This window comes from Mesocricetus auratus, unplaced genomic scaffold, assembly GCF_017639785.1.
Source record: "Mesocricetus auratus isolate SY011 unplaced genomic scaffold, BCM_Maur_2.0 Super-Scaffold_100004, whole genome shotgun sequence".
Lineage (NCBI taxonomy): Eukaryota > Metazoa > Chordata > Mammalia > Rodentia > Cricetidae > Mesocricetus > Mesocricetus auratus.
The window spans coordinates 38,489,737-38,514,213 of record NW_024429189.1 but is presented as its reverse complement, the minus strand read 5'-3'; the positions used below and the strand labels follow the sequence as shown (position 1 = coordinate 38,514,213).

The following is a 24,477-nucleotide window of genomic DNA, read 5'->3' as shown; positions in this document are numbered from 1 at the left end:
TACACACCCACACACTAAAATGGGACCTTCTTTTCAGTTCTTCAAATTTAAGAAATAAGAATATACAACTAGAAGCTGGAGAGATAGCTCAGAGGTTAAGAGCACCATCTACTCTCCCAGAAAACTTGGGTTCAATTCCCAACACTCCTTAGCATATCACAACCATCTGTAACTACAGTTCTGGGGATCTGATGCCCTCTTCTGGCCTCCGTGGGCACTGCTTGAACATGATGCACAGATAAACACGCAGGCAAACACCCATCACATACATAAAAAAAATAAGAATTTTAGCCAGGTGGTGGCAGCACATGCCTTTAATCACAGCAGAGACAGGCAGCCTTATCTACAGAGCGAGTTCCAGGACAGCCAGGGCTACACAGAGAAACCCTGTCACAAGAAACAAAACAAACAAATCTAAAGGACCCTCCTTGGAAACAAGTGTCTGAAAAAACATAGGGATGCTTCCTCCTAAGAGTTCTCAGACAGAGGCAGTGCTTACCTCTTCCTCAGAGTCATCCTCAGCAGAGTTCTCTAGACCTAATTCAATCAGATACAACACCATGCACAGCACATGTTCAGACAGGTTTTGATGATCCATCAGAATCTTTAAAAAAAAAGAAGAAAACACCTCATAATTAACTTTTTTTCAATACATATTTCAATTAAAGATAAAAACATTCTACTACAAACAAAAAAACATAATCAGATAATCAGCAGAAATATAAATGCAAATCTTAGTGAAAATACAAACTAAGACAACACACTAGGTTTCCTTTGAAGGTTGTATAGAGCTTTTCCTAGTTTATTTTTAATTATGTGTATGGGGTATGTGTGCACCTACTGTCAGATATTGTCAAAGGCCAGAATTATATATTAAATCACCCAAGGCTGTAGTTACAGATGGTTGTGAGCTGTACAATGAGGGTGCTTGAAACTGAACTCATACCCTCTGCAAGAGCAGGATGTGCTCTTAACCACTGAGCCATCTCTCCAGTCCCTACAAAGGAATATCATGTATATCTGGAAATAGCAGTTTGGAGACTTTCTAAAGAGCACCACACTTAACAATCCACAAAAGTCACTAATATAAATATAAAATAATTTACCAAGAACACTTTACATCCTAATCTCCTGATACCCTCCTGAAGACAAGGGTGTCAAATAAATGAATTTCCTAACCAGGATCACTCATCCAAATGCAATCACAGTTGGCTAACAGCTGGAACACAATATGAAACATGAGCATTGATTCTGCCTTAAAGTTCTGAGCCTTAAATACTGTGTGTGTCTATTTAAATGTGGAAGCCAATGTGTGGTTTACATGGTAAGAAGAAAAAGGAAGCTTCTGCTGGGAACTGTGCTGTCGTTTCACCCAGCGGTCACTCCTGAAAGGAGAGTGACTCTCTCAGCAGCCAGCCGCCGCCAATAGCTCCTCACCAAGGGAGAGGCCTTAGAGACCTTCCCCACTATTGTTTTAAATTGCATTTCTGGGATGAGAAGCTCTTCCGTGTTTCTTCTATGCTCCATGTGCATGTGCTCTTCTATTAGGGTCGTTGGTCTACTCACTAAAAATGGTTTTTATTTCTTTACTGTCGAGTGATAAGAACTTCATGTTTCTTGTGGATAACATTCTGTTATCAAATGTGTCCTTTGCAAATACTTTTTGTTGTTATATGTCTCATATCCTCATCTTGACACTGTTTTGTAGAGCAAGAATGTTTAAGTTAATTATCTTTTGTTATTAACAAAAAAGAATGGAAAAAGAAAAATGCAATGAGCTTTGCCTTATACATAGATCACACAAGTCAAGCCTTCCTGATCTCATACAGGATTTCAGGGCAGTAATAGCCGGGGACTGAAGATACTAAACTACTACAGGGACAAGACGGCACAGCAGCTATCATGTGTCCTCATTGTAAGTAGGCATGTGAAGATAGGGAACAGCAAGGAAAGGGCCCTGTCAGCTGAAAGGATGGTAAGCTAAGCTGAGCTTCACAGAAACAGTTCAAATGAGAGGACAAGGGAAAAAAACAAGTCTTTGTAACTAAAGAATGCAGACATTCACTGACTGATTTCCTACTATTTGACAGCTAGAATGGTGCCTCCGTTTTCTCTTGTAAAACCTCGCTCTTGAGTCTGTTTATACCTATTGACCTGCAGCAACAATCTTTGGCCTTAGTTTCCCCATATCTAAAGGCAAAACGAAGTTCAGAATTATTTGAGGCTGGCTTCACTTAGTATCTGCCATTTTGGCTTAGATCAGTGTCTAGCAACTGGCAACCAACAACCAGTAGTAGGCAGGTAGTGCCAAGAGTGTGAAGACTAGAAAGAGCCCAACGAGAAGCCTGAAGGCAGGAGCTCCTTGAGGCCACCCTTTCTAAACCATCACATCATGGAGGGAAACCAAGGCACTCGGTTGTCTAAACAGCACTACACGCAGCTCTCAGTCACCCAGGCCAATACTTGACATTTCTGTCTCCTCTTGATAACAAAGCATTACTATCTAAATCCACAGAAATTTTGAACTGAAATCTAGTGGTATTACAGATTTAGCTGAGAAAAATAAAAGCTAAAGATCCTGAAGAAAAAAATTGAAGGCATTTTCTGGGAAATGGCACCATGTTCTTTTGTATTATGCATGGCAAGAAATGATGGTGGCTTGCTGCAGGTAACTTCTGTGAAGTTGGCTCCACAGCGCTTGACAATTGAATGCTCAACAGGGCATTCAAATTTCAAAAAATTGGTCATAAGAGTTAAAACAACTACAACACTGATCTTTCATCTCTTATAAAACTCTTTTAGATTAAGCAAATTTTAAAAGTTGAAAAAGAATAACTTGAAAGAGATTTTCAGTAAGGCTTCATTCATTTATCATGAATTCTTAATTATTATTGAAAACAGTATTAAGGTCATCATTTGAACCAGTTATCCAACCTCTAAAACTCCATTCTCTTATTAAAAGCTGAGAATGACACAGAGCTTACTGACACAGTAACTATCTGTGGTGTACACTCAGTAACAGAGGGAAGCCTGGCTCTAGGGAATCCTACAAACTATACTTGCCTACAAAACCAACACAAACTGTTTTCCCATAAAAAAGCATATTCTATATATTTCAATGGAGAAAGGGGTACCTTAAATCATTTTTTCTGAGTAATTTTTGATAAATGGTAAAAATGAAACTTTCAAAGCACTTTTTGAAGGCACTGATCTAAAATCTTACCCAAAAAGCTAAAAGTACTGTTTCATTATGTGCCTAACACTAGTACTAAGAGCTCTACTTACCTAATTAATGGATGCTTTCTTAAATAATTAAAAATTATCTGTACACAGTCAATGCAGATCTATATACAGAATGTGTTGTTTTTAATTTTTCAAATGAAGGAAGAAAAAACATACATTTACTTTATTTGTAATTATATAACACCTATGCCTATTAATTGATAGATGTTTATTCATTTGAGCAATATTCTACAGGTATGGTTATCTGACCTTTCATCTCTTATACAGTTTAAATTATTAAAAATCCCAGAGTACGTGTGTACACACATACCTCCTCCCTCCTCCCTTCCCTCCCTCCCTCCCTCCCTCCCTCCCTCTCTCTCCCTCTCTCTCTCTCTCTCTGTTAGGAAACTTTTAGAACACAATGAGAAGTCAGTTTTGTGAGAGAACATCCCCAAAATGAAACCAATTCTAGGTAATGTGGAAATGGAAGCTGTCTCAAGTTTCTAAAGAGCCACATACAAACTCTTCTTTGTCACGTTCCTACAAGGAGCAGCTCACTGGTTCACACAGCACTGTTTGTCACACAGGAGGCTCACTGGCTTTTTAGTCCCTTAGTCTACTGCATAATTCCTATAGCCACAATACTTTTCATTCTACAGAAGCTATGCCAAATACTCCAGTCTTTTCCACAGAGAAGTATAACTGCTTCATAATTTTCAATTTGGAATTCAAAAACATGTAATGATAACATCCTCACATATTAAAAATTTTACAAACATACTTTGCTTTATAAGTGGTGCCTTCTTATGAACAATGTGAGGTGCACTCTCACCCTGAACTCTTGGGGAAGGGTCTAGGCCCTGCCCTATATGAAATGACAGACTATGGACACCCCCATGGAGGGCCTCACCCTCCCTGGGGGAATGAGGGGATAACGGGGGGGTGGGGGGAGGGCACGGGAGGAGGGGAGGGAATGGGAGAGGGACCTGGAACTGACTTGTGAAGCAACCTCGTTTCTTATCTAAATTTAAACTGGAAAATAAAATATAAAAAAAAAGAAAATAAATTACAGCCTAGGTAATTCTAATCAAATGACTACTATACCTTGTAAAGCAGAGTGAATAGCACAATGTGTAAAGTTTTACAGTGCAGAAGTCTCATGAGACCTTTATAGCTGGGGTGGAGGGATGTCCTTTTCTTATAAGGAGGCCAGGGATTGCCAGGAAATTTTCCACTCTGTTTTAAACTGTAGAAATAAAACAAAATCAAAAGTGCATGACAGACTCAAACTTAAACTATGGTTTAAACTGATTTACAAGCATCAATTTCTACCACATTTCCTAAATATTACTTACTAATTGATCATAAATGTTTTCAAAGGTTAGATATTTATTCACTACACAATGAACATTACCATTTCCTTTTCTATTAGATAAGCGTTAGTCAAAAAGGCTAGGTTAAAAACTAGAAAAATGAATGTAAAATTACTATCAAAAAGAACACATACTATAAGTTATTAGGCAAAGCAACTTCCTCTTCTAACATGTGACAAAATCAGAATGTGAAAGCATCCCCACTACCTAACAGCTGCAAAGCAGATAAAAAGAAGCATACTCTTCTGATCAGGATTATCAATAGTCACTGATACTTGTGGTGATGGTTTAAAGTCTTTGAGGCCTGAACAAGGAGGGGCTCATGGATCCCAGACTGATAGCTGGGAGCCCAGCATGGAACTGATCCAGACTCCCTGAATGTGGGTGTCAGTGAGGAGTCCTAGGCAATCTATGGGGGCTCAGAGTAGTAGATCAGTATTTATAATACAAATAGACTTTGGGTACCCATCCCACAATGAAGGATGCTCTCTCAGCCTGGACACATGGGGGAAGGCCTAGGTCCTACCCCAGATGAAATGACAGACTCTGGAGATTCCCCCATGGAGGGCCTCACCCTCCCTGGGGAGCAGACTGGGGATTGGGTGGGGGGGTTGGGAGGGACAGGGGAGGAGGGGAGGAAAGGGAGCTGGGCTTGACATGTGAAGCAAGCTTGTTTCTAATTTAAATTTTAAAAAAAAAGTCTTTGAGGGCTAGTGAGATGGCTTACTAGGTAAAGGCACTTGCCATCAAGCCCAATGACCCAAGTTCAATCTGCTGGTCCCACATAGCAGAAGAAAAACTTGTAGTTGTCCTCTGACCTCCACACAACCACCTGTGGCACTGTGTGTACACAGGAACACACACTAAACAAATGCAATTTAATAAATACAGTCTTGAGTGGTATGTTATTGTACTCTACTTAGAAGGTATTGAACTCACACAAGGCCCAGACATCGAAGTAAGACCCCTTTATTGCTAAGACCAAGAAAGTCTTTCATCTCATGAGAATAACTCACAAGAAGTAAGAAGTTTATCTGTATCTGAACAGAAGAACAGGAAGATAGTGATTACAATCCTACACACAAATAATCACAGACTCAAAGCACAATAGGCAAAATTTGAGAAAATAACATAGAAGAGTTAACAGAGCTATGTTGCTCAGAGCCCAAGGGAGAAAGAAGGAAGAGTTTTAACAAAATTACTAATAAACCCAGGTCCAAAGCACATGACAATTAGGTGCACTTAATACGTTTATACAAAGTGCACTCAGAAGATTTATAAAAAGTTGCTAAATAATGCGGGATGCCATGCTCTACCCTCCATATCACATAAAGCTGGCACACAGGATCACACTTGTGACCCTCGGCACTTGCTGGATGGAGGCAGGAGGATCAGAAGGTGAAGCTCATCCTCAGCTATATGGTGAGTTTGAAGGCAGCATAAGCTATCTGAAACACTGTGTTTAAACAAGAAAGAAAGAAATGAAGGTGTGGGGAGCAAAATGGTTTGGAGGCTAGAAGCACACAGCACCTGGCATGTACCAGCCTGCACCTACATTCAGACTAAATTAAAGGCCAGACATGGCTGTGTCTACCTGTAACCAGAGCACTGGGGAGTGGCAAAAGGGGAAACCTCAGGGCTCAAGTCCCAGCCTCGCTGAAACCAACAGCTTCCAGCTCAGTGAAAAACCTGTCTTAACGTAGTAAGGCAAGTAGTGATTAAGAATTTGAATTTAAGTTTAAAAAAAGGTTAAACATCAGACAGCAAATTTCAAAAATTATTGAACCAACATACATACTATAATCACTTGTCACACAATAAATAAAACTAAAACCAACTTAAGTAGAAAATCCAAAACTATATACATACAGACATTTTTAAACGCTGTTGGATTAAAAAAAAATCAAAGGTTGTTAAAAACCATAACAGAAAATATTTAGAATTTAAAGTATAAATAATATGAACTTAAAAATGTAAACTAAAAACCAAGCAATACTTGGAAGAAAATTTATGGCCTTAAAAATGAATATTTTTTTAAAAATCAAAACTAAATATGCAAGAAAGGATAAAAAAAGAAAAACTAGTTGAAAAGAAATGATGACTAAAAAGAAAGAGAATGGAATATAAAAAAAGGGAAGAAAAGAAACAAGAAAAATCAAAAGTTGTTTCCGGGTCCAGTTATGGCTCAGCAGGTAAAGCCACTTATTGTCAAATATGAAGGTCAGAGTTCATTCCCAGGCCCCAAGTGAAGGCAGAAGAAAAAAAAACAATTACACAAGGTTGCTTTCTGACTTCCATACATGGCAATGTGCACCCTAACACACATACATATATAGGTTTAAGCCTTTGTAACCTTGGAGCAAGCAGCAGTTATGACACTGAAAGAAAGCCTCAGGAGCAAAAGTAAAACAATAGAACTCATCAACATTTAAAAACCTGGCACACACACAAAACAAAAACAAAAACAAAAACAAAAACAAAAACAAAAACAAAAACAAAAACAAAAAAACACCACCTCTCAACTAAGTGGAAAATCAATTCACTAATAACTGCAAATCATGTATCTAGTAGTGCAAATATATAGAGAACACTTCAGAGTCAGCAAAGGGGACTGGAGAGTTGGCACAATGGTTAAGAGTGCTCTTGTAGAAAGTTTGGTTCCCAGCACCTAGGTCCATCGGCTCACAACTTCCTGAGATCCAGGAGATATGACATCTTCTTCTGGCCTCCAAAGATACCTGCACTCAAGCGCACTGGCTGCTCTTGCATTTCACCTGGGATCAATTTGCATCACCCACATGGCAGCTTATCAGGAGATCCAGTACCCTCTTCTGGCCTTCACAGAAACCAGGCATACATGAAGTGCACTTGCATACATGCAAGCAAACACACACACACACACACACACAATAAAAATAAACCATTTTAAAAATTAAGTAAGACAATTCCTAAAGTCTACCCCAAAAGTCTTTAAAAAACAGACAGTAAGAGCTGGAGAGAGGGCCCAGCAGCTAATGGTACCAGAGTTTGATTCCCAGCACCCACATCAGGCTTACAGAACTACGTGTAACTCCAGCTCTAGGGGACTAAACATCTCTCAAGTGCACACACCCCCACACATACAGATAACTAAAAGCAAGCTAATTTTGTGAAGCAGAGGTTGACAAGATAGTTCAGTAAGTAAAAGCACTGCCACACAGGTCTAGTGACCTGAGTTCCATCCCTATAACCCACATAAAGGTAGAAAGAGAAAGCTAACCCACAAAGTTGTCCTCTGGCCTCCACACTTCATGGCATGCACTCATCCACACAAAGACATCATACACACACATATAATAAATTTTTAATTTGAAATTTTAAATACACAGTGACATTATCAGTATCTGCTAGATCAATGTAACAGGTGAGACAATAAAAGCTAAAATACATAAGGATGAAAATTGCCCCTCACCACTGCAAAAGAATTCTGCTGGAAGGATTTCTTTCTAATGAGGATAAAACACCAAGCACAGTTAAAGATAGGAAGACAGAATACTAAAGTCCATTATTTGAATTTTATTCAAAACCACTAAGCCTTGTGTCTTACTTTGGTTTTTATTGTTGTGAGAGACATCATGACTATGGCAACTCTTACAGATAGATGAAAACATTCAATTGAGGAGGCTTGCTTACAATTTCAGAGGCTCAGTCCATTATCATGACAAAAAGCATGGTGGCACCAACACCCAGCATGAAATAATTTTTAATGATTTACTTATTCCTATTTTATGTGCATTAGTATCTTGTCTGTAATGGGGGGAAGTTCTTCTGTATGTATGTTTGTTTTATTGGTTGATGAATAAAGCACTGTTGGCCAATAGGGAAACAAAATAGGTGGGACTAGGAGAGACGGAGGATTCTGGGAAACAGAGGCACAGTCAGTCACCATGTAGGATGCCAGAGGAGGTAAGAGGTCCAGATCCTTTCTCGGGTAAGAGAAGACCAAGTGGAAATACTCAGATTAGCAGTTATGGGTTAATAATTAAGTCAGAGCTAATGGCCAACAGCTTCATAATTAATATAGTGTTTGGCATGTTCATTTGGGACTGACATGGCTCTGCATGCATGTCTGTATGAGAATGTCAGATCCCCTGGAACTGCAATCACAGACAGTTGTGAGCTGCCATGTGGGTGCTGAAAACTGAACCCAGGTCCTCTAGAAGAACAATAGCCAGTACTTTTAACCACTGAGCCCATACGTGAAATAATTAGTAGGTCTTTCAAAGCTTTAATTTTTTTCAGCCCAATCATAGTATAAATTTCTCAGTTACAAAGTAATAGAGACTGTTAAATTTATTGTATACTTATTTCTTATATATTTAAAATGACTAACACCCATAACACTGAAAAAGTCCTAGCAACTTAAAACTACAGTATTAAAAAGTCAACCTGAAGATTTTCCAAGCAAAGATTTCCTCTCATCAATTTTGCATCAATTTTTGTTTGCTCGCTTTACTAGACAGGGTTTCTCTGAGTAACAGCCTGGCTGCCTGGGAACTCATTCTATAGACCAGGTTGACCTTGAACTCACAGAAATTCGCCTGCCTCTGCCTCTCAAGTACTGAGATTAAAGGTGTGTGCCACAGCCACCCAGCTTATCTTTCCAATTCTTTTTTTCTTGTTCTTTGGGAAAGAATCCCATGCAGTCCTGGCTGTCCTTGAACTGGCTATGGGGACCAGGCTGGCCTTAAACTCACAGAGATCTGCCCGCCTCAGCTTCCTGAGTAATAGGATAAAAGGTGTGTGCCACCATGCCTGGCATATTCCAGTTTTTCAGCATGAATTATTCAACTTTACTAATCTAACAAATACTTGCTAGGTGAGTGCCTACTAGGAGACAGTACTGAGCTGCCATAGATCCTGAGATGTATAAGAAATATAGAAGCAAAAATCATCTTCCTCAAGTAGCTGAGTAAATAAATGCCTACAGGCAAACAAACTGAAACAAAATGCAAAATACACAAAAGGAGGTGGTCCAAGTAAACAGAGAAAGGAGAACCTCAAACTTTCTCCTTCAAGATGCTGGAGAGAGGCAAAAAGATATTGATGACTGAGTTGAGTTTGGTTTTTGTTTTGTCTTAGGGAATTTTGCTCTGTTTGGGTAAGTTTGCTTGTCTCAAGTATGATGGCGGCTAAAGTGAACATATCTAGTATTTAAAAATCTTGGTAAAAGGAAAGGTTCAAGTAAACCTAACATATACAATTATGCGTTACCAGTTATTTGAATATTATCTGAATAAAGACTTTCTCAAGGCCAATTTTATTTTTTCAAGACAGGGTTTATCTGTGTAGCCCTCGCAATCTGGAACTCACTCTATAGATCAGGATGGCCTCCAACTCACAGAGATTCACCTCCCTTTGCCTCCTGAGGGCAGGGATTAAAGGCATGAGCCCACTACCGAACCACCACCACCACCCAGCTAACTTGGGTCTTTTTGGATTTTTCTGTTTGTCTATTTGTTTTGTTTTGCTTTGCTTTTTATTTTTCAAGACACAGGGTTTCTGTGTAGCCCTGGCTGTCCAGAAACTCAGTCTATAGACCAGGCTGGCCTCAAACTCAGAGATCCACCGGCCTCTGACTCCCAAGAGCTAAGACTATAGGCATGTGCCACCGCCACCACCCAGCCAAATTTTTTCATTAACCAATGATTTATAACACTTTTTGCATGTCAATCAGCAAAATTCATTTTGCTTTGACTATTTTCTCAACTGTCAAATACAGCAATATTTTTACACTTTCTGTTGATATCCATCATCCCTAATAACATACTATTTTACTTTTATACCTTTGCCTAATCTATTGGTTCAAATGTAGAGCAACACAAAATCAAACTTCAAATTTGATTGATCAAAAAACAGTATCTAGGTTTTTCTTTTTTAACTTAGAAATCATATGTTATAAAATTTAAGCCAGGCGTTGGTGGCACATGCCTTTAATCCCAGCACTGAGGAAGCAGAGGCAGGCGGATCTCTGTGAGTTCGAGGCCAGCCTGGTATACAGATGGAGTTCCAGGACAGTCTCCAAAACAATACAGAGAAACCCTGTCTCAAAAAAATTTTTTTAAAAATTTTAATCAAATCAATACCCAATTTTGTTTGTTTGTTTGTTGTTGTTTTGGGGACAAGCTCTCACTGTACAGTCCAGGTTGGCCTAGATCTCAAGATCCTTCTGGAGTGCTGCTATTACAGGCATGACCTGCTAAATCCAGCTTTATATCGACTGTTATACAGACCTTTATATGGTATTTTCTCTTAGATTAAGTATACTTTAATGAAACCATTTCTTGTGTTATAATGGAAACTTTTCTATAAACACAAATTATTCCATAATGACATTAATCAGCTTATCAGACTTACAATGCTGTATATCTGTCCATTGCAGACTGCACATCTCTGCGGTAAACTGTTCGAAGAATGACCATGACGGGGTCAAACTCCTCATCCAAGACTTCAGCTATTAGACAAAAGGAAGCAGAAACAGAAATCTGACTTCTTAGGGAAAAAAAAAATCAACCTCAAATTATTTATTATATTAATCAAGAACATTTTAAATTCAAACGTTAGAAGCTAAACTTAATTAATTTGCCTTAACTAGCTCTTGATGCTGTAATTACTTTTGCTAAATTAAAAACAATAGCAATGCTCCACTATAAAGTTTAGATCACTGCTGTTGGATTTAATTATTTTTTCTTATTTCCTTGATAGGGTGCATAGTAGAAAGAGAAAATATCTTTAAAATGATTCAGCTGTAAGATTATGAAAAGTAAATTAAAAATGTATTGATCGTCTGGTTTGCAAGGTCATTTTATGACTGTTGTTTTCTGCCCCTCAACTAAAACTTAATCAAGAATCTCTGTCCGTTCTCTACCATTCAGAGTCACTATCCCATGTACTGTATGAAACTGGTGATGTACAGGATGGTTTTAAGTGCTGAGTGTTTGCACACCATTTGCTTTTAATACTTATATGTTATTTTCAATGTGTAATATTCAGATTTAATATGCATATATAGATGCAAATAAAACTCATAGTCATGTTAGGATAAAGTGACATTTAAAAAATTAACCCACTTGAGGGGGAGAAGCAGCAAAATCCTAAGTATATAAACTTACAGATGATATTTAGATAGGACAAATGTCTAAAAGGTGGCCTGAAGAGACAGCTCAGCAGTTAAAAATATAGTCTGCTCCTCCAGAGGGTCTGGGGTTCAATCCCCAGCACCCACATGATGGCTCACAGATACTTATAATTCTAGTTCTAGAAGATCTCATGCCCTCTTCTGACCTCCAAAGGCACCTGGCACACATATATACATGGCAGGCAAACATTCATTAAATTTTTATAATAATTTAAAAAATATGTCACAAGCCAGGCAGTTGTAGCACAGGCCTTTAATCCCAGCACTCAGGAGGCATATGGATATCCGTGATTTTGAGGCCAGACTGGTCTACATAGTGAGTTCCAGGACAGCCAGGACTACACAGAGAAATCCTGTCTCAAAAGACCAAAAATAAAAATAAATAAACAATAATAATAATAAATATGTCACATGGTGGCTCACACCTTTGATTATAGCATTCTTGAAGCACAGACAGATGATCTACGTGGTTTTGAGGCCAGCCTAGTCTACATAGGAAGTTCTAAACCAGGGTTACATAGTGAAATCCTACCTCAAAAAAATAACTAGTCAGCTCTGAAATCACATATACAAGTAACACTATGTAGACTAAGCAATTTGTATTTGTATATTTATGCACGTGCTTGTGTGTAACAATTAAGACTAAGAGGCCATGAATTTGAGTGGGAGCAAAAAAGAGGGAACATGAGAGGTACTAAAAAGAGGAAAAAGAAAGGGAGAGATTACATAATTATAATTTCACAATGTTTTAAATTGAAAATAAATAAAATAAAATATGACCTGAGAGTAATTTTAGAAACAGTGTCTCTTTCATAGGTTAAATGTTTTTTCTGTTCTCAAGCTCAATAGCAAAAGCCTTAACATTTGCAAACACAGAACAGAGCTTAAGCTTATTTCAATTTCTAGCACGAGAAACTGTTGACTATAGTCCCTAGTCTGCCTTGAACTTTACTGTATACGACAACCATCCACGAGCTTGCTATCGAGCAGCTCCCAGATTTCACCCAGGAAGATCCTGATGGGTGGTGTTTGGAGCAGACCTGCAGGTGAGCTGGGTAGCCTTCACTAAGCACTGCATCACACAGGAACAGCTCTCCATTCCTCAGTTCATCTAAATTTCAGAAACCGGTTTCTTAAATAACAAACACATACTCCCGACTTCCCTTTACTAGAATCATATTCCGCCCGGACACTGGATTATTCCTTCTACTTATGCATGCCACAGGAAACCACAAATCAGGCACTTCTTATGTCCTTTGCTACATGCAGTACATGCTACATGTAACTTGAGATGCATGGACTTTCCTTTAGAAAATAATGCTGAGGAGGCTAAGGAGCAGAAACTCCAACCCACTCAAATTTTTACTGTGAAAACTGAAGTTTTTCCTATTAAGATCTTTCTGCCAATCAAAATCTCACCGATTTCTCACTCTTGTCAATCAAATCCTTAGGAGAAGGCTTCTGTGAATTTAAACATACTATGCTGTAATGCCATTAGCATCCTATACAGACTTTTTAAACTGTTTCAAATTAAAAATTAGATGATGAGTTTGGCATGGTGGGAAATGCCTTTAAATCCAGCACATGGGAGACAGAGTAAGGAGTTTGAGGCCAGTCTAGTGGATACAGCAAGTTCTAGATCAATCAAGGTTACATAGTAAGACCTTGTCTTTAAAAAGAATTCAACAAAATAAATGAAAACTGCTTCAAACTGAATCAAGAAAGATACCTTCTTTCTTTTATAACTTACGATTCATTTACGGTTAGTGGTCATTTACAGAATGAAATAGAGTTCCTAGCTAAAGCTATTTTTGTAATTTACTCATTTTAGAAGGCCACAATTTAACATAAATACTTTCTGTTGTTGTTCAAGACAGGGTCTCGGTATTATGTAGCCCTGGTTATCCTGGAACTAGCTATGTAGACTAGACAGACCTTCAATTCATAGAGATCTACCAGCCTCTGTCTCCTAAATGGAAGTAATAGAACTGTTTACTAAGAAAAACATAAATTTGTAAGACATTTAGCAGAACAATACCAAAACTGAATTAATAAAAGATAAGGATTTTAGGAGTAAAGTCAGTAAAGCACTTGTTTTTAGAGTACAAGGATCTAAGTTCCATCAGAGAACCCACATAATCCCAGAGCTGAGAAGGTGGAGGCAGGCAGATCTCTGGGACTCTCTGGCCAACAATTAGCCTATTAAGTGAGCTCCAGTTTCAGTGAAAAGAACTGTTGCAAAGAACAAGGTGGATGGGAATCTGTGGAATAAACAACACATTCAAAGTTGACCTCTGGCTCCACGAATATGCATACCCACACATGCACACTAAATAAATAAATATACAAACAAGAAAACATTTTCTTTCAGTGTACACAGGAAAGAATATAATTACATCTGTAAACATACCTTTGGGAGTATACATGCCTTGTTGCATAGAGCCTCCAGGTTCAAAAACAGGAGCCTTAAAATCAGCTACAGCAGATAAAACTGACTCAAAGCTGTAACTTCCAGGAATAATGCCACTTTTGGGGTTGGGATTTTCTGGGATATGATGTATGTGTCAAGAAAAAACAATATTAATGATTAGAGCAAGCTTTAAAGTCTGCAAATTACTCCCAATTCATTTTACCAAAATAGAAAATGACTAACCTTAGTGTATATTATAAAGTTGGCCACAAGAGGGCCACATAATAGGTCAGTATTAACTTTACTGTGGTGTCTTTTTCAATAATTTAAATCTAGGAGTCAGTTAATAAACTTTACAATGAAGTATTCCCAAGTATACTTCCCCCCAAAAAAATTCATCAAACTCCATTAACTGAGAGGAAAACACCTTTAACTATCTCCACTATCATCAATGCATAAATATGTTGCACCCTTCTATAGAAACCCAGAAAGAGCAGGACAGTGGTGGCACATATTTAATACCAGCACTACAGAGGCAGAGGCAGGCTGATCTCTATAAGTTCAAGGCCAGCTTAGGCTAAAGAACAAATTCCAGGACAGCCAGAGCTGTTACACAAAGAAACCCTATCTCAAAAAAACCAAGGACCATAAACGTTTAAATTCTTAAGACTCAATTCCAACAAAAATCCTTGGAATATATAAAACCCCGGTAGTATACTGCCATTTCTACAATGTAAATTTCAGTGCAGACTATGTTTCACAAACTCAAAGACTTCCTGTAGGATCCAGGGAGTCAACCTGGATTCACCTTAAACACATCAGATGTATTCCCTCCCTCAATTACCAGGACCTAAGCAGCCTAAGCCTCCTCACCTTTCCCTGGTCCTGACACCCTCCCCTTCAATCGGTAGGACCTAAGAAAAAAATTTTCCCTCAATTTAACCTTGTCCTCTGCTCTGCCAGCATCTTGCGAGGTCCAAGAAGATGTCAGACAGTTCAACAGAGCCTGGAGAACAGTGAAACAACCAGCTATCCCAAGAAGTGGCCAGCATCCCAGATTTACGAGGTTCCCCAGGTAAGCAGGAAGCAGTCTTGAAACCCAAGGCCCTCATTTCCCCTAACCGCCCATGCCTAACTCCTCACCTTTTTAATAAATAAAAAAGGGATGAATGTTAGCTTCCAGGCACACCTTGGCCCTGCCCTTGGGACCTGGCAGAGGGGTCGCCCCTGCAAGCATGACGAGCAGTACCCTCGCTCTGTACACAGCCACCAAAGAGATGCACTCTGCCTATTTCCTCTTTCTGCTATTCCTCTGAGGAAGCTCTCGCTCTCTCTCTCTCTCTCTCTCTCTCTCTCTCTCTCTCTCTCTCTCTCTCTCTCTCTCTCTCTCTCTCTCTCCCTCTCTCCCTCCCTTCTTCCTACTCCCTTCCCTTCCCCCAATAAAACTTCCCATGTGAGTTATGCCTGAACGGCGTATTTATCTCTCACCCACACCGCGCATCACAACAGTAGTTATTAGGACTCTCTAGGCTTTGCACCCAGGTTGGCTACATAAGGAAAGAAGAAGTAGGTCCCACTTACAAAATGTCCAGCATCCTCTCCCTAATGCTGTTTTTTAGAGGATCGGGTCCTATGTGTCCAGAACTATCAGTCCTGAGGTCAACTTGAAGCCCAAGAAAATCTTCCCAAGAGAAAGTAAGAGGTGACAAATGCATACCACCTTCCCTGAACATGTCTTTCAGCAAACAACTGAGACTTTTCTTTTTCAAATATTTGGACTTTTCTTTTTCAAATATTTTCAAGTTTTCCTTTTAAATCTTTAAAGCTTGAGATATTTCTAATCCATAAAAGTAATTTTACTGTGGGGTGGTGTTAGCACATGCCATTAATCCCAGTACTTGGAAAGCAGAGGCAGAGGAAGCTCTGAGTTAGAGGCCAGCCTGGTCTACAGAGTGAGTTCCAGGACAGCCAGGGCTACACAAAGAAACCGTGCCTCAAAAATAAATAAGTTGGTTGGTAGATAGGTAGGTAGGTAGGTAGGTTTTTTGTTTGTTTTTTAAGGAAAAGTGATTTTATCACAAGCACAAAATTATATTTTGAAAGGATATGAGGTCAAGCAAAGAGCTATGCGTCCTGTCGTTCATACACAGCTGGGCTACCATCTCTGCCCTGAGAATCTCATCATCAGACATTCCTAAAATGAGTAAAAACAGAATTAATCTACATAGAGATGAATTATAAAGATTCACCACATATTTTATTATGATGCTCTATAAAATGTGAAATGCTTGGAGTTAAAGAGTAAAAACTGTAAGGTCCAAATTGAACTGCAGTTTCACTGCCTTGATATTTTAGTTCCTGTATGCAAAGGATTTTTTTAAGATTATTCTAAACCATGTATTAATTGTGCATGTCAAAATTGTAAAGATATGTTTAAATATATCCACATCCTTTTTCCTTTTCCATAACCCAGATGCTAACGGAGGACTAGGGGAAGAGAAAGAGCAGTTGTTAGCATCGCGATCCAGGGTTACCTAAGTGTAAGCGAAGACTCAGCAGAATCACAAGGAAGGTGAGCGCGCCCTCCAGCATCGACCGCTCGTGCTCCACATCAAGGACTGTATTGTGGTGCTGGGAAGCCATGGTCAGTAAGTCCACCACCTTAAATCTACAGCAAGAAATATTGCAATTACATAGTTAGAGAATAAAACAAAATTAAGTGAAATTCCAGATACTTCCTAATGCCTGTCTTAGTAAACATATGCTTACCTTTCAAAGACAGACGATATAAAGTAATCTGGGTCGAGTCTAGAAGCACAGACCTTTAAAAACACAAAGATTTATTTCTCACATTCAGTGTTGCTTCTTATATTAGTCATGTTTTTAAATTTTCTGTATCTTCTACAAGTCATGAGTCACACAAAAACAAAAAAGCACCAAGAACTAGTAAAAGATACCAATGACAGCTGGGAATACTGAATTCCTAAACATAGTAGAAGATTCATTTAGGAACTCAACCACACACAAGCATCACCCACTTCATCTAACTCACATACGAATACAGTTCTTCCCAGGGCCTCAATGACTCTCAGCCTGCATGCAGCACTAGTAGTTATGATCCCTATGCTGCAAAGCCTGCTACAACTATTTAAACTCCTTCCTCCAGTCTATCTTGCCTTTCCTACAGACACCCTCAAAATGCTGCTTGTCTGAGCTTTCCCCTGGCTTCTGCTTCTGCCTCCTGACTAAAACCTGATGCTTTCCTTGTGGTCCATATGGTACAACATCCTTTCTTTGGAAAATTTAAGTAGCATATTCTTTTCTCAACCAACTAACTTCTCCCATCGTCACTGTCACCTCTGTAAGTTAAGATACCAGGCACTACAAGGAATTCTAAAGCACAACATCTGGATATCTAGCTCGCTCACCTGTAATAAGTAAATGTCTGGATCAATCATGGAGTTGCAGAAATGAGACTGGACATAGGTCATGGCTTGTCCTTTGATTTGCAGACCATTTCTTACCCACATGTTGCTGTGAATTTCAGCAAGACTAGCCTAAGTAAAAAGTGAATTAGAAAATCTATCATCTAAATTCAATAAAATCATATTGTATTAAGCAATCATTTAAAATATTTTGACATAATCATAAGCTTAGCATTCTGTCCAACCTTATTCAGTTTAAATACACTTTTTGTTTGTTTTTGTTTTGCTTTTGTTTTAGGACAGGGTCTCACCGTATAGCCCAGGCTGACCACAAATTCACTATGTTAATCAGGTTGGCCTCTGTTTCCCTATGTAGGCTTATTTTTAAAAATCCAAGCTAATGACTATATTTTATGTAGCTCTCATCTTCGAAATTTAAGAATGAGCTACTTTTCAACTATGGCTTCTGGATACATTTATAATAATTTCACTGAAATAGTTTCCTTCAATTCCTGCCCTATAAAACAAATACATATTAATGCTTAAAGAAATAAGCATAAAACAAATCTAACTGGTCAAAGTTGATGAATACACTCTACATTTTAGTTCAACCTATCAACTTCCAATCTAAAAAAAAAAACTCTTGTAAATAACTGGAACTAAAATCAAAAATAAGATTAGGAGTTGTTCTTACTCTATTAGAAATTAATTCTTCATGTCCAGCATCAACTAAAACTAAAGGAGAATGTGATAACCAAGAAAACCCATTCAAGATGTTTTAGAAGCCTGAATACATACTTGAATTTGGAGTGGGTGAATCATTAGTTTCATTAACATCTCCTGATCTGGTAAAAGTGAATCCAAATCTAATTCTTGACATTTCACAGCCTAGAAAACCATGATTAAAAAGTTAGTAATTCAGTATTTCCCCACAGATTATATCTAACACCACTGAAAGACTTCATTAACGGCAGTCTCACCTTACTTAAAAACATAGCGTAATAGCGATGCAGTGGCAGGTGAAAGGTGACTTGGTTAGGAGCTGGCTGTAATAAAGAAAAGCCACCATTCAAACACTGTTTAACACGAGTTGCAAGGTTTTAAATGTTGTAAGCATAGTCCCACCTAGATTAATTCCTACACTGTTTTTTAATCAACACTTAAAATCTTGGAAATACAGCTTTGAAAAGAACAACATCTCAACAATAAGTTCTTTGGTACTAATGTAAGTGTGAATTCATCACTATATATGCAGCTATAAAAATACAGACAGATGTAGATTACATACATCCTTATCTACACTCCAACTGCTTTTAGTTAGGCCTGATAAAAAGCAAACACTCACAGCGTGAACATACCTACACCCAATTCTTGTTTTCTAAATACTTTTCCCCACTAGAAATCATCAGAAAGATACAAATGCTGACTCCAGGAAAGGAACAGGGAAACTATTCAATAAGTCTAAAACCTCTGAAGGGACACAGGCATGGGCATACTCAAAAATGATGAATAAGCAGAAGGACACAGAAACCAACTTGAAGAGGCTCTCACTGGTACCAAATTCAATACACCTATCTGAAACAATCTGAGCATCAAACAGAAAATAGCACTCTGAATAAAAAACCAGAAAACCATGAACCCCTATCATATAAAAGTAAGTTAGTGAACTGCAAACTGAAAGAGAACATAGAAATATTTGCATAGTTTCAAGCTGTGTCCTCACAAAATATCTTATTAATTACAGTGAGAAAAAAAAAAAAACAGCTTTAGGCTAAAGAAGGCCAGCAGCTGAGTGGTCAAAGCAAACAAACATTGAGACAACCACATCACATCAGATTAGATACCATGAAAGCCTCCAACAATCTTTCTGTGATATTCCTGGTAAATCTGTGTCATCTGAACGTAACCAGAAGGCAAATCTAAACCAAGGAACACTACAAAATAACTAATTTATATCTTTCAAAATAAAGATAAAGAAACATTGAGACAAGTGTTCCAGAAAGAGATCTGAGATATGGTAACAAAATTCACCAAGTGGTGAAACCCCATCATTTTGCTAAGAAGAGTATCAGTTAGAGCTGGAGAGATATTCAGTAAAGTATACATGAGGACTGCGTTCCAGCCCCCAGAACTCAAGTTTAAAAAAAAAAAAAAAGCCAGGTATCTTGTTACTTCCTTATAATCCCAGCACTGGGAAGAGGCAAAGGCAGATCCTAGCCAATCACACTGACCTACTTGGTGAGCTGTATGCCAATGAGAGATCTTGTCTCAAAAATAAGGCAGACAGATCCTAAGGAATGACCCTCTCAGTTGATTGTGACATCCACAGGCACTTGTGTGTACGTAGTACATACATACGTAAGTACACACACACACACACACACACACACACACACACATATGAGCAACTACTAAGACAAAAATAACTTCTAAGAATTAGAAGTCGTACATAGTAAAGTTTTGTGTAAAAACAGAGACAGAATCAGTAACTCACAAGATACCAGAAAAGAAAGTTCTTTGTATTCCCAACTTTTCAGTAGATTTCTAGCTGTTAAAACATTTTTCAGAAAAGCAAACTGTATACGAAGGTGTCAGAATAAAACCTATAACTTTGTACACTAAAAAATAAATAAAAGAAGAAATAGAACAATTCACCACCCTTATATACACAACAGGGGTCCTACCTGCCCAGGGTTCAGAGCTTAAATTGGGGGGATTGGGTAATTGGGGAGCACTGTCTGGTCTTTCTTCTGCATTCTGTGTTCTGAGCTATTTGGAAGAGAAGGAATGAAGTCTTCAAAGCCAACAGAGTATGCCCTGTGCCAGCCCTGTTCATTATTAATAAAACACACCTTGGTTCCAGCTCATTCTTCCATTCTCTAGCAAGAACACTGCTCAAATAATAAAGTTGGAATATACTTTTCATTAATTTCTTCTGCCCCATTCACATTTATGCCAACACTTTTACTTCTTCACTGAAGCTAATTTTCACTCCTGAGAAATGACACATATACACTTAAAATGGAAAAGGTTGTGCCTCTGTCCTCTAGGATATAAGCAAACACAATTAAGTCACTCTGCAATTTCCTAAATGTCAGTCAAAAGACTAGCCATCCCTTTTCCATCTATTCTGTGAAGTCTTTCTGATACCAATTATTCCACTCTTATTCTATAAAAAGATACACATAATTTTCAATGTTAAATGAAATCTAACACCTTTTCCTTTGCTTTTATATATGCCAAAAAACATCCATACCTAGACATGTTAGAGATACAGTTCAATAGTAGAGCACTTGTTTAACATGTACAAAGCCCTGGGTTCAGTCCTTACATAACAGCATATTTTTATATAATATATACATAAACATACCTCGTCTACAAAGTTAATAGCATCAAACCAATCTTGAAGAGCTTCAAGGCAGTATCTTACAACATTGCGGGTATACTCTTGAGTTTCCTTTGAAAGAAGTTACAAATATTTCACAGTACATAAACGTGTATTTTCAACATTAAATTACATGTAAAAATAATTACAAGCATTGCATATATAATGATAAAATGTATATATTTTCAAGATAATCTATATTTTCTGTTTCAAGAAACCATTCCTTCATAAACTAAAAGTAGCAACCAATGGCAAATATGAAAATTACAGAATACAATGTGTTTTGTTGTATATATTGTTAAAAGTGAAGCAAAGTTGGCAACACTTTAAATAAATTAAATGCAGGTTCCATTTCAATGGCTCCCCCAAAAGTTCATTACTATTATTCAATAAATACCAAGTCTCTTTGGGGATGGTGAAAAGGTATTAAACATAAATAATGGTGATGGTTAAAAATCATTCTCACTAGCTGAGCGGTGGTGGCACACGCCTTTAATCCCAGCACTTGGGAGGCAGAGGCAGGCGAATCTCTGTGAGTTCGAGGCCAGCCTGGTCTACAAGAGCTAGTTCCAGGACAGCCTCCGAAGCCATAGAGAAACCCTGTCTCGAAAAGCAAAACAAAAAACAACAAAAAAAAATCATTCTTACTGAATTGTTCACCTGAAAATGGTTAAAGAACAATTTTCAATGGATATTATATATAATAAAAAGGAAGCTAGAACATACATGTGCTATAATTAGCCTGTAATATCTTGGCTTGGTAAAAGAAATCATGTGAGCCATTTGCAGTATGAGAACTGTGAAAAGCAATTACAAAGTTTTATAATAAAATGGATCTATTCAAACAGTTAAGTTTAAAGTCAAATGAAAATGTCACTCTAAAGAAGGCTCTTGCCACACACACACACACACACACACACACACATATATATATATATGAGAGAGAGAGAGAGAGAGAGAGAGAGAGAGAGAGAGAGAGAGAGAGAGAGAGAGAGAGAGAGAGAGAGAGAGAGACTGTAATAAAAATCTCTTCCCCCTTCCCTCCAAAAGTATATGTAGTTCCCAGGAGATACTGGGAAGTCAGAATTGGGAAGTAAATGGTTCCTTTGGTGGACAATGACAATGTTCTAAAATGCATGGCTGCACAACTTTGAAAATACACTATAAATCACTGAGTTGTATAATTTAAAATGGTTAGAACAGCAATTTTTACCTAAATTAAGACAATTACAAAATGCACTTTGGGAATCAATGTATAGCATAAAAGTGCAGGAAGCAACCAAGTCGAGTAGCTCACCCTCATCAGCTACCTAAAAAACCACATGTGCCTTTAAACCGTAAGGCAAATCTCACATTCCTTCTTTTCTTTTCCTGAGACAGAGTCTCAAGTATCCCAGGCTGGCCTTGAACTCCTGAATCTCGACATTCACCACACAACACTCGACAACACTCCCCATTCGGTCTTCATTTCTCCTTTACCTTGCTCTTCCACGTCCTGTCACTTCTTCCATGACATTATCACACAGGTCCTCGCCTATTTTGCTGCCACCATCCAGTCCAAACATCACTCATCTGGTCACCTTGCCAACAGTCTCACTCTGTCCCAATCTATCCTGTATAAGATTTATCTTTATAAAAATATTATCTTACACACTCTGCTCCCCATCTCTCACTGAGTAAAATTTAATGACAGAAGTTAATAATAAATAACCTGTCTTAATCAAACTAAAATGGAAGTTAATTCAGAAACTTTGAAGGTCCAGAAGATGATTCAGTAGGCAAAGGCAATTGCCACCAAGCCTGACCAGGTTCACTCTCAGGACTTAAATGGTGGAAGAAGAAAACTGACTCATGATCTCCACATCCACACTATGGTGTACTGGTACAAAAACAACACCCCCTCCACAACCAATCAATCAGTCAGGCAATCAATAAATAGATGAAGTATGAAGCACTTTTTTTTAAGGAAAAGAAACTTTGAAAACCAAATATGCCATTTTCAGAGCTTAGACAGACTGTTATATGAGTGAGCACAAGCCTAAACAAACTTTACCACAGAACAACTTAGCCAAAGATATTGAGAGTGCTTTTGAAGAAGGCCTATTAATTCCATTTCTAAACGTGGTATACGTTAACACTGTGTTCAATGATCTCATCTTCCCACCTACATTCCCTACCCTAGTATATATAATAATTCATCATTCTATACCTGCCATAAGCTACTAAAATTTTGTCTGAGTTTCTGCATCAGATGGGTATAACACTATGTACCTCCCAGTAGTCATGAAGATACAAATGAAATTATGCTTATAAAATGCTCAAGTCTGTCTAGCACTACACCTCATTAGCAAGAAGTTGTATGCACCAAGAATCAAGGACTCATTGAGTCTGCAATAACCTCAATTCGCCACTAGATGGAAGCAATTATATAGACTATAAATCATATGAATCGTAATTTTTATAATTCTTCATCCTTTACTTTCATATTTTATAAGGGAACTGTAAATACAAAATAGATGCTTAACTTTAAATGCTACTGTTTCTTCTAGTTTTCATTTCTAAACACTGTCAGGACTGCTAAAAACAGCTCTGGTCATTCTGATTAAAAAATAAATAATAGCAATCTGGTAAAGAGTACTGTTCTGAAATCAGACAGATTTGCTTTCAAATTCAGCTTCTACTTTTAGCTGCTGTAAACCAAGAAAGTTGTCTAATCTATGAAGGAAATGGGTGGTACTTCCTAAGAGATGCTATGAGGGTTGGATGAATCTAGAGAGTGCCTAGCACAGTATTTGGTATCATCTTGATGTTCATCAAGATGAACACCTTATGTAGAAACTAGTTGCATCTTTATCTGAAAAGTTGCTCTTTCAGCTACTGCAAAGATTACAAAAGAAATTCAACAGGCCTGTTTTTTCACTGTCTTCTATACCTCTTAGGTTAAGGGAATACTTATATCTATGCAATTCTGGCCTTCAGAGAAAAAAACAAACCACTGCTTAGAACCAATGATTTATCACAGAGATAAATATAAATCCAGCTTCATAATCCAAATTCAATCCATAATCCAAGCAAAACTGACAAAATATCCTGCCTAAAACTAACCTCCTCAAGTCAGTCTATCTTCCTGAATCAGATTTGGTTGGCTGACAAGGAATCTCATTCTTCGGGGTCCCCTCCTCTCCCTTCTTTCTTCATGGTTCATGTCTCATCGCCCTTCTTGGTCTCATTCCACTATCTAGTGAAAAAATACTATCTACATGCCAAAGGAGCTAAGGTTTATAACTTCAGTCCAGATTTCTCTTTTGAGCATGAGACTCATATCAGCTGCCTTTTCACTATTTCCATTTGGACATTTCATAGACATTTCAAACAACATCTCTAAAACTAATTGAACTCATCCTTCTTGTCCACTTCTGTATACGTTATCTGATAGTCAAGTCTTCTCGATCCAAGTGCCCTCAGAAGCATCAGATTCCCCT

The 24,477-nt window shown here is 38.0% G+C and overlaps 1 protein-coding gene across 6 annotated transcripts in view; it reads right to left on the bottom strand.

Moving 5' to 3' along the window:
- Ubr3 (ubiquitin protein ligase E3 component n-recognin 3) overlaps nucleotides 1–24,477 on the bottom strand; it is a 143,733-nt gene that overhangs the window by 60,629 nt on the left and 58,627 nt on the right. For all 6 annotated transcript variants that reach the window (XM_040745531.1, XM_040745533.1, XM_040745532.1 and 3 more), the window contains exons 11-21: nucleotides 20,981–21,067; nucleotides 18,591–18,656; nucleotides 18,409–18,498; nucleotides 17,614–17,742; nucleotides 16,955–17,007; nucleotides 16,720–16,853; nucleotides 16,294–16,379; nucleotides 14,186–14,327; nucleotides 10,995–11,091; nucleotides 4,330–4,471; nucleotides 500–604 (exon numbers count right to left, since the gene is read on the bottom strand). In XM_040745531.1, the coding sequence (XP_040601465.1) occupies nucleotides 500–604; nucleotides 4,330–4,471; nucleotides 10,995–11,091; nucleotides 14,186–14,327; nucleotides 16,294–16,379; nucleotides 16,720–16,853; nucleotides 16,955–17,007; nucleotides 17,614–17,742; nucleotides 18,409–18,498; nucleotides 18,591–18,656; nucleotides 20,981–21,067 (1,131 nt within the window). The remainder of the gene's footprint in view (nucleotides 1–499; nucleotides 605–4,329; nucleotides 4,472–10,994; nucleotides 11,092–14,185; nucleotides 14,328–16,293; nucleotides 16,380–16,719; nucleotides 16,854–16,954; nucleotides 17,008–17,613; nucleotides 17,743–18,408; nucleotides 18,499–18,590; nucleotides 18,657–20,980; nucleotides 21,068–24,477) is intronic.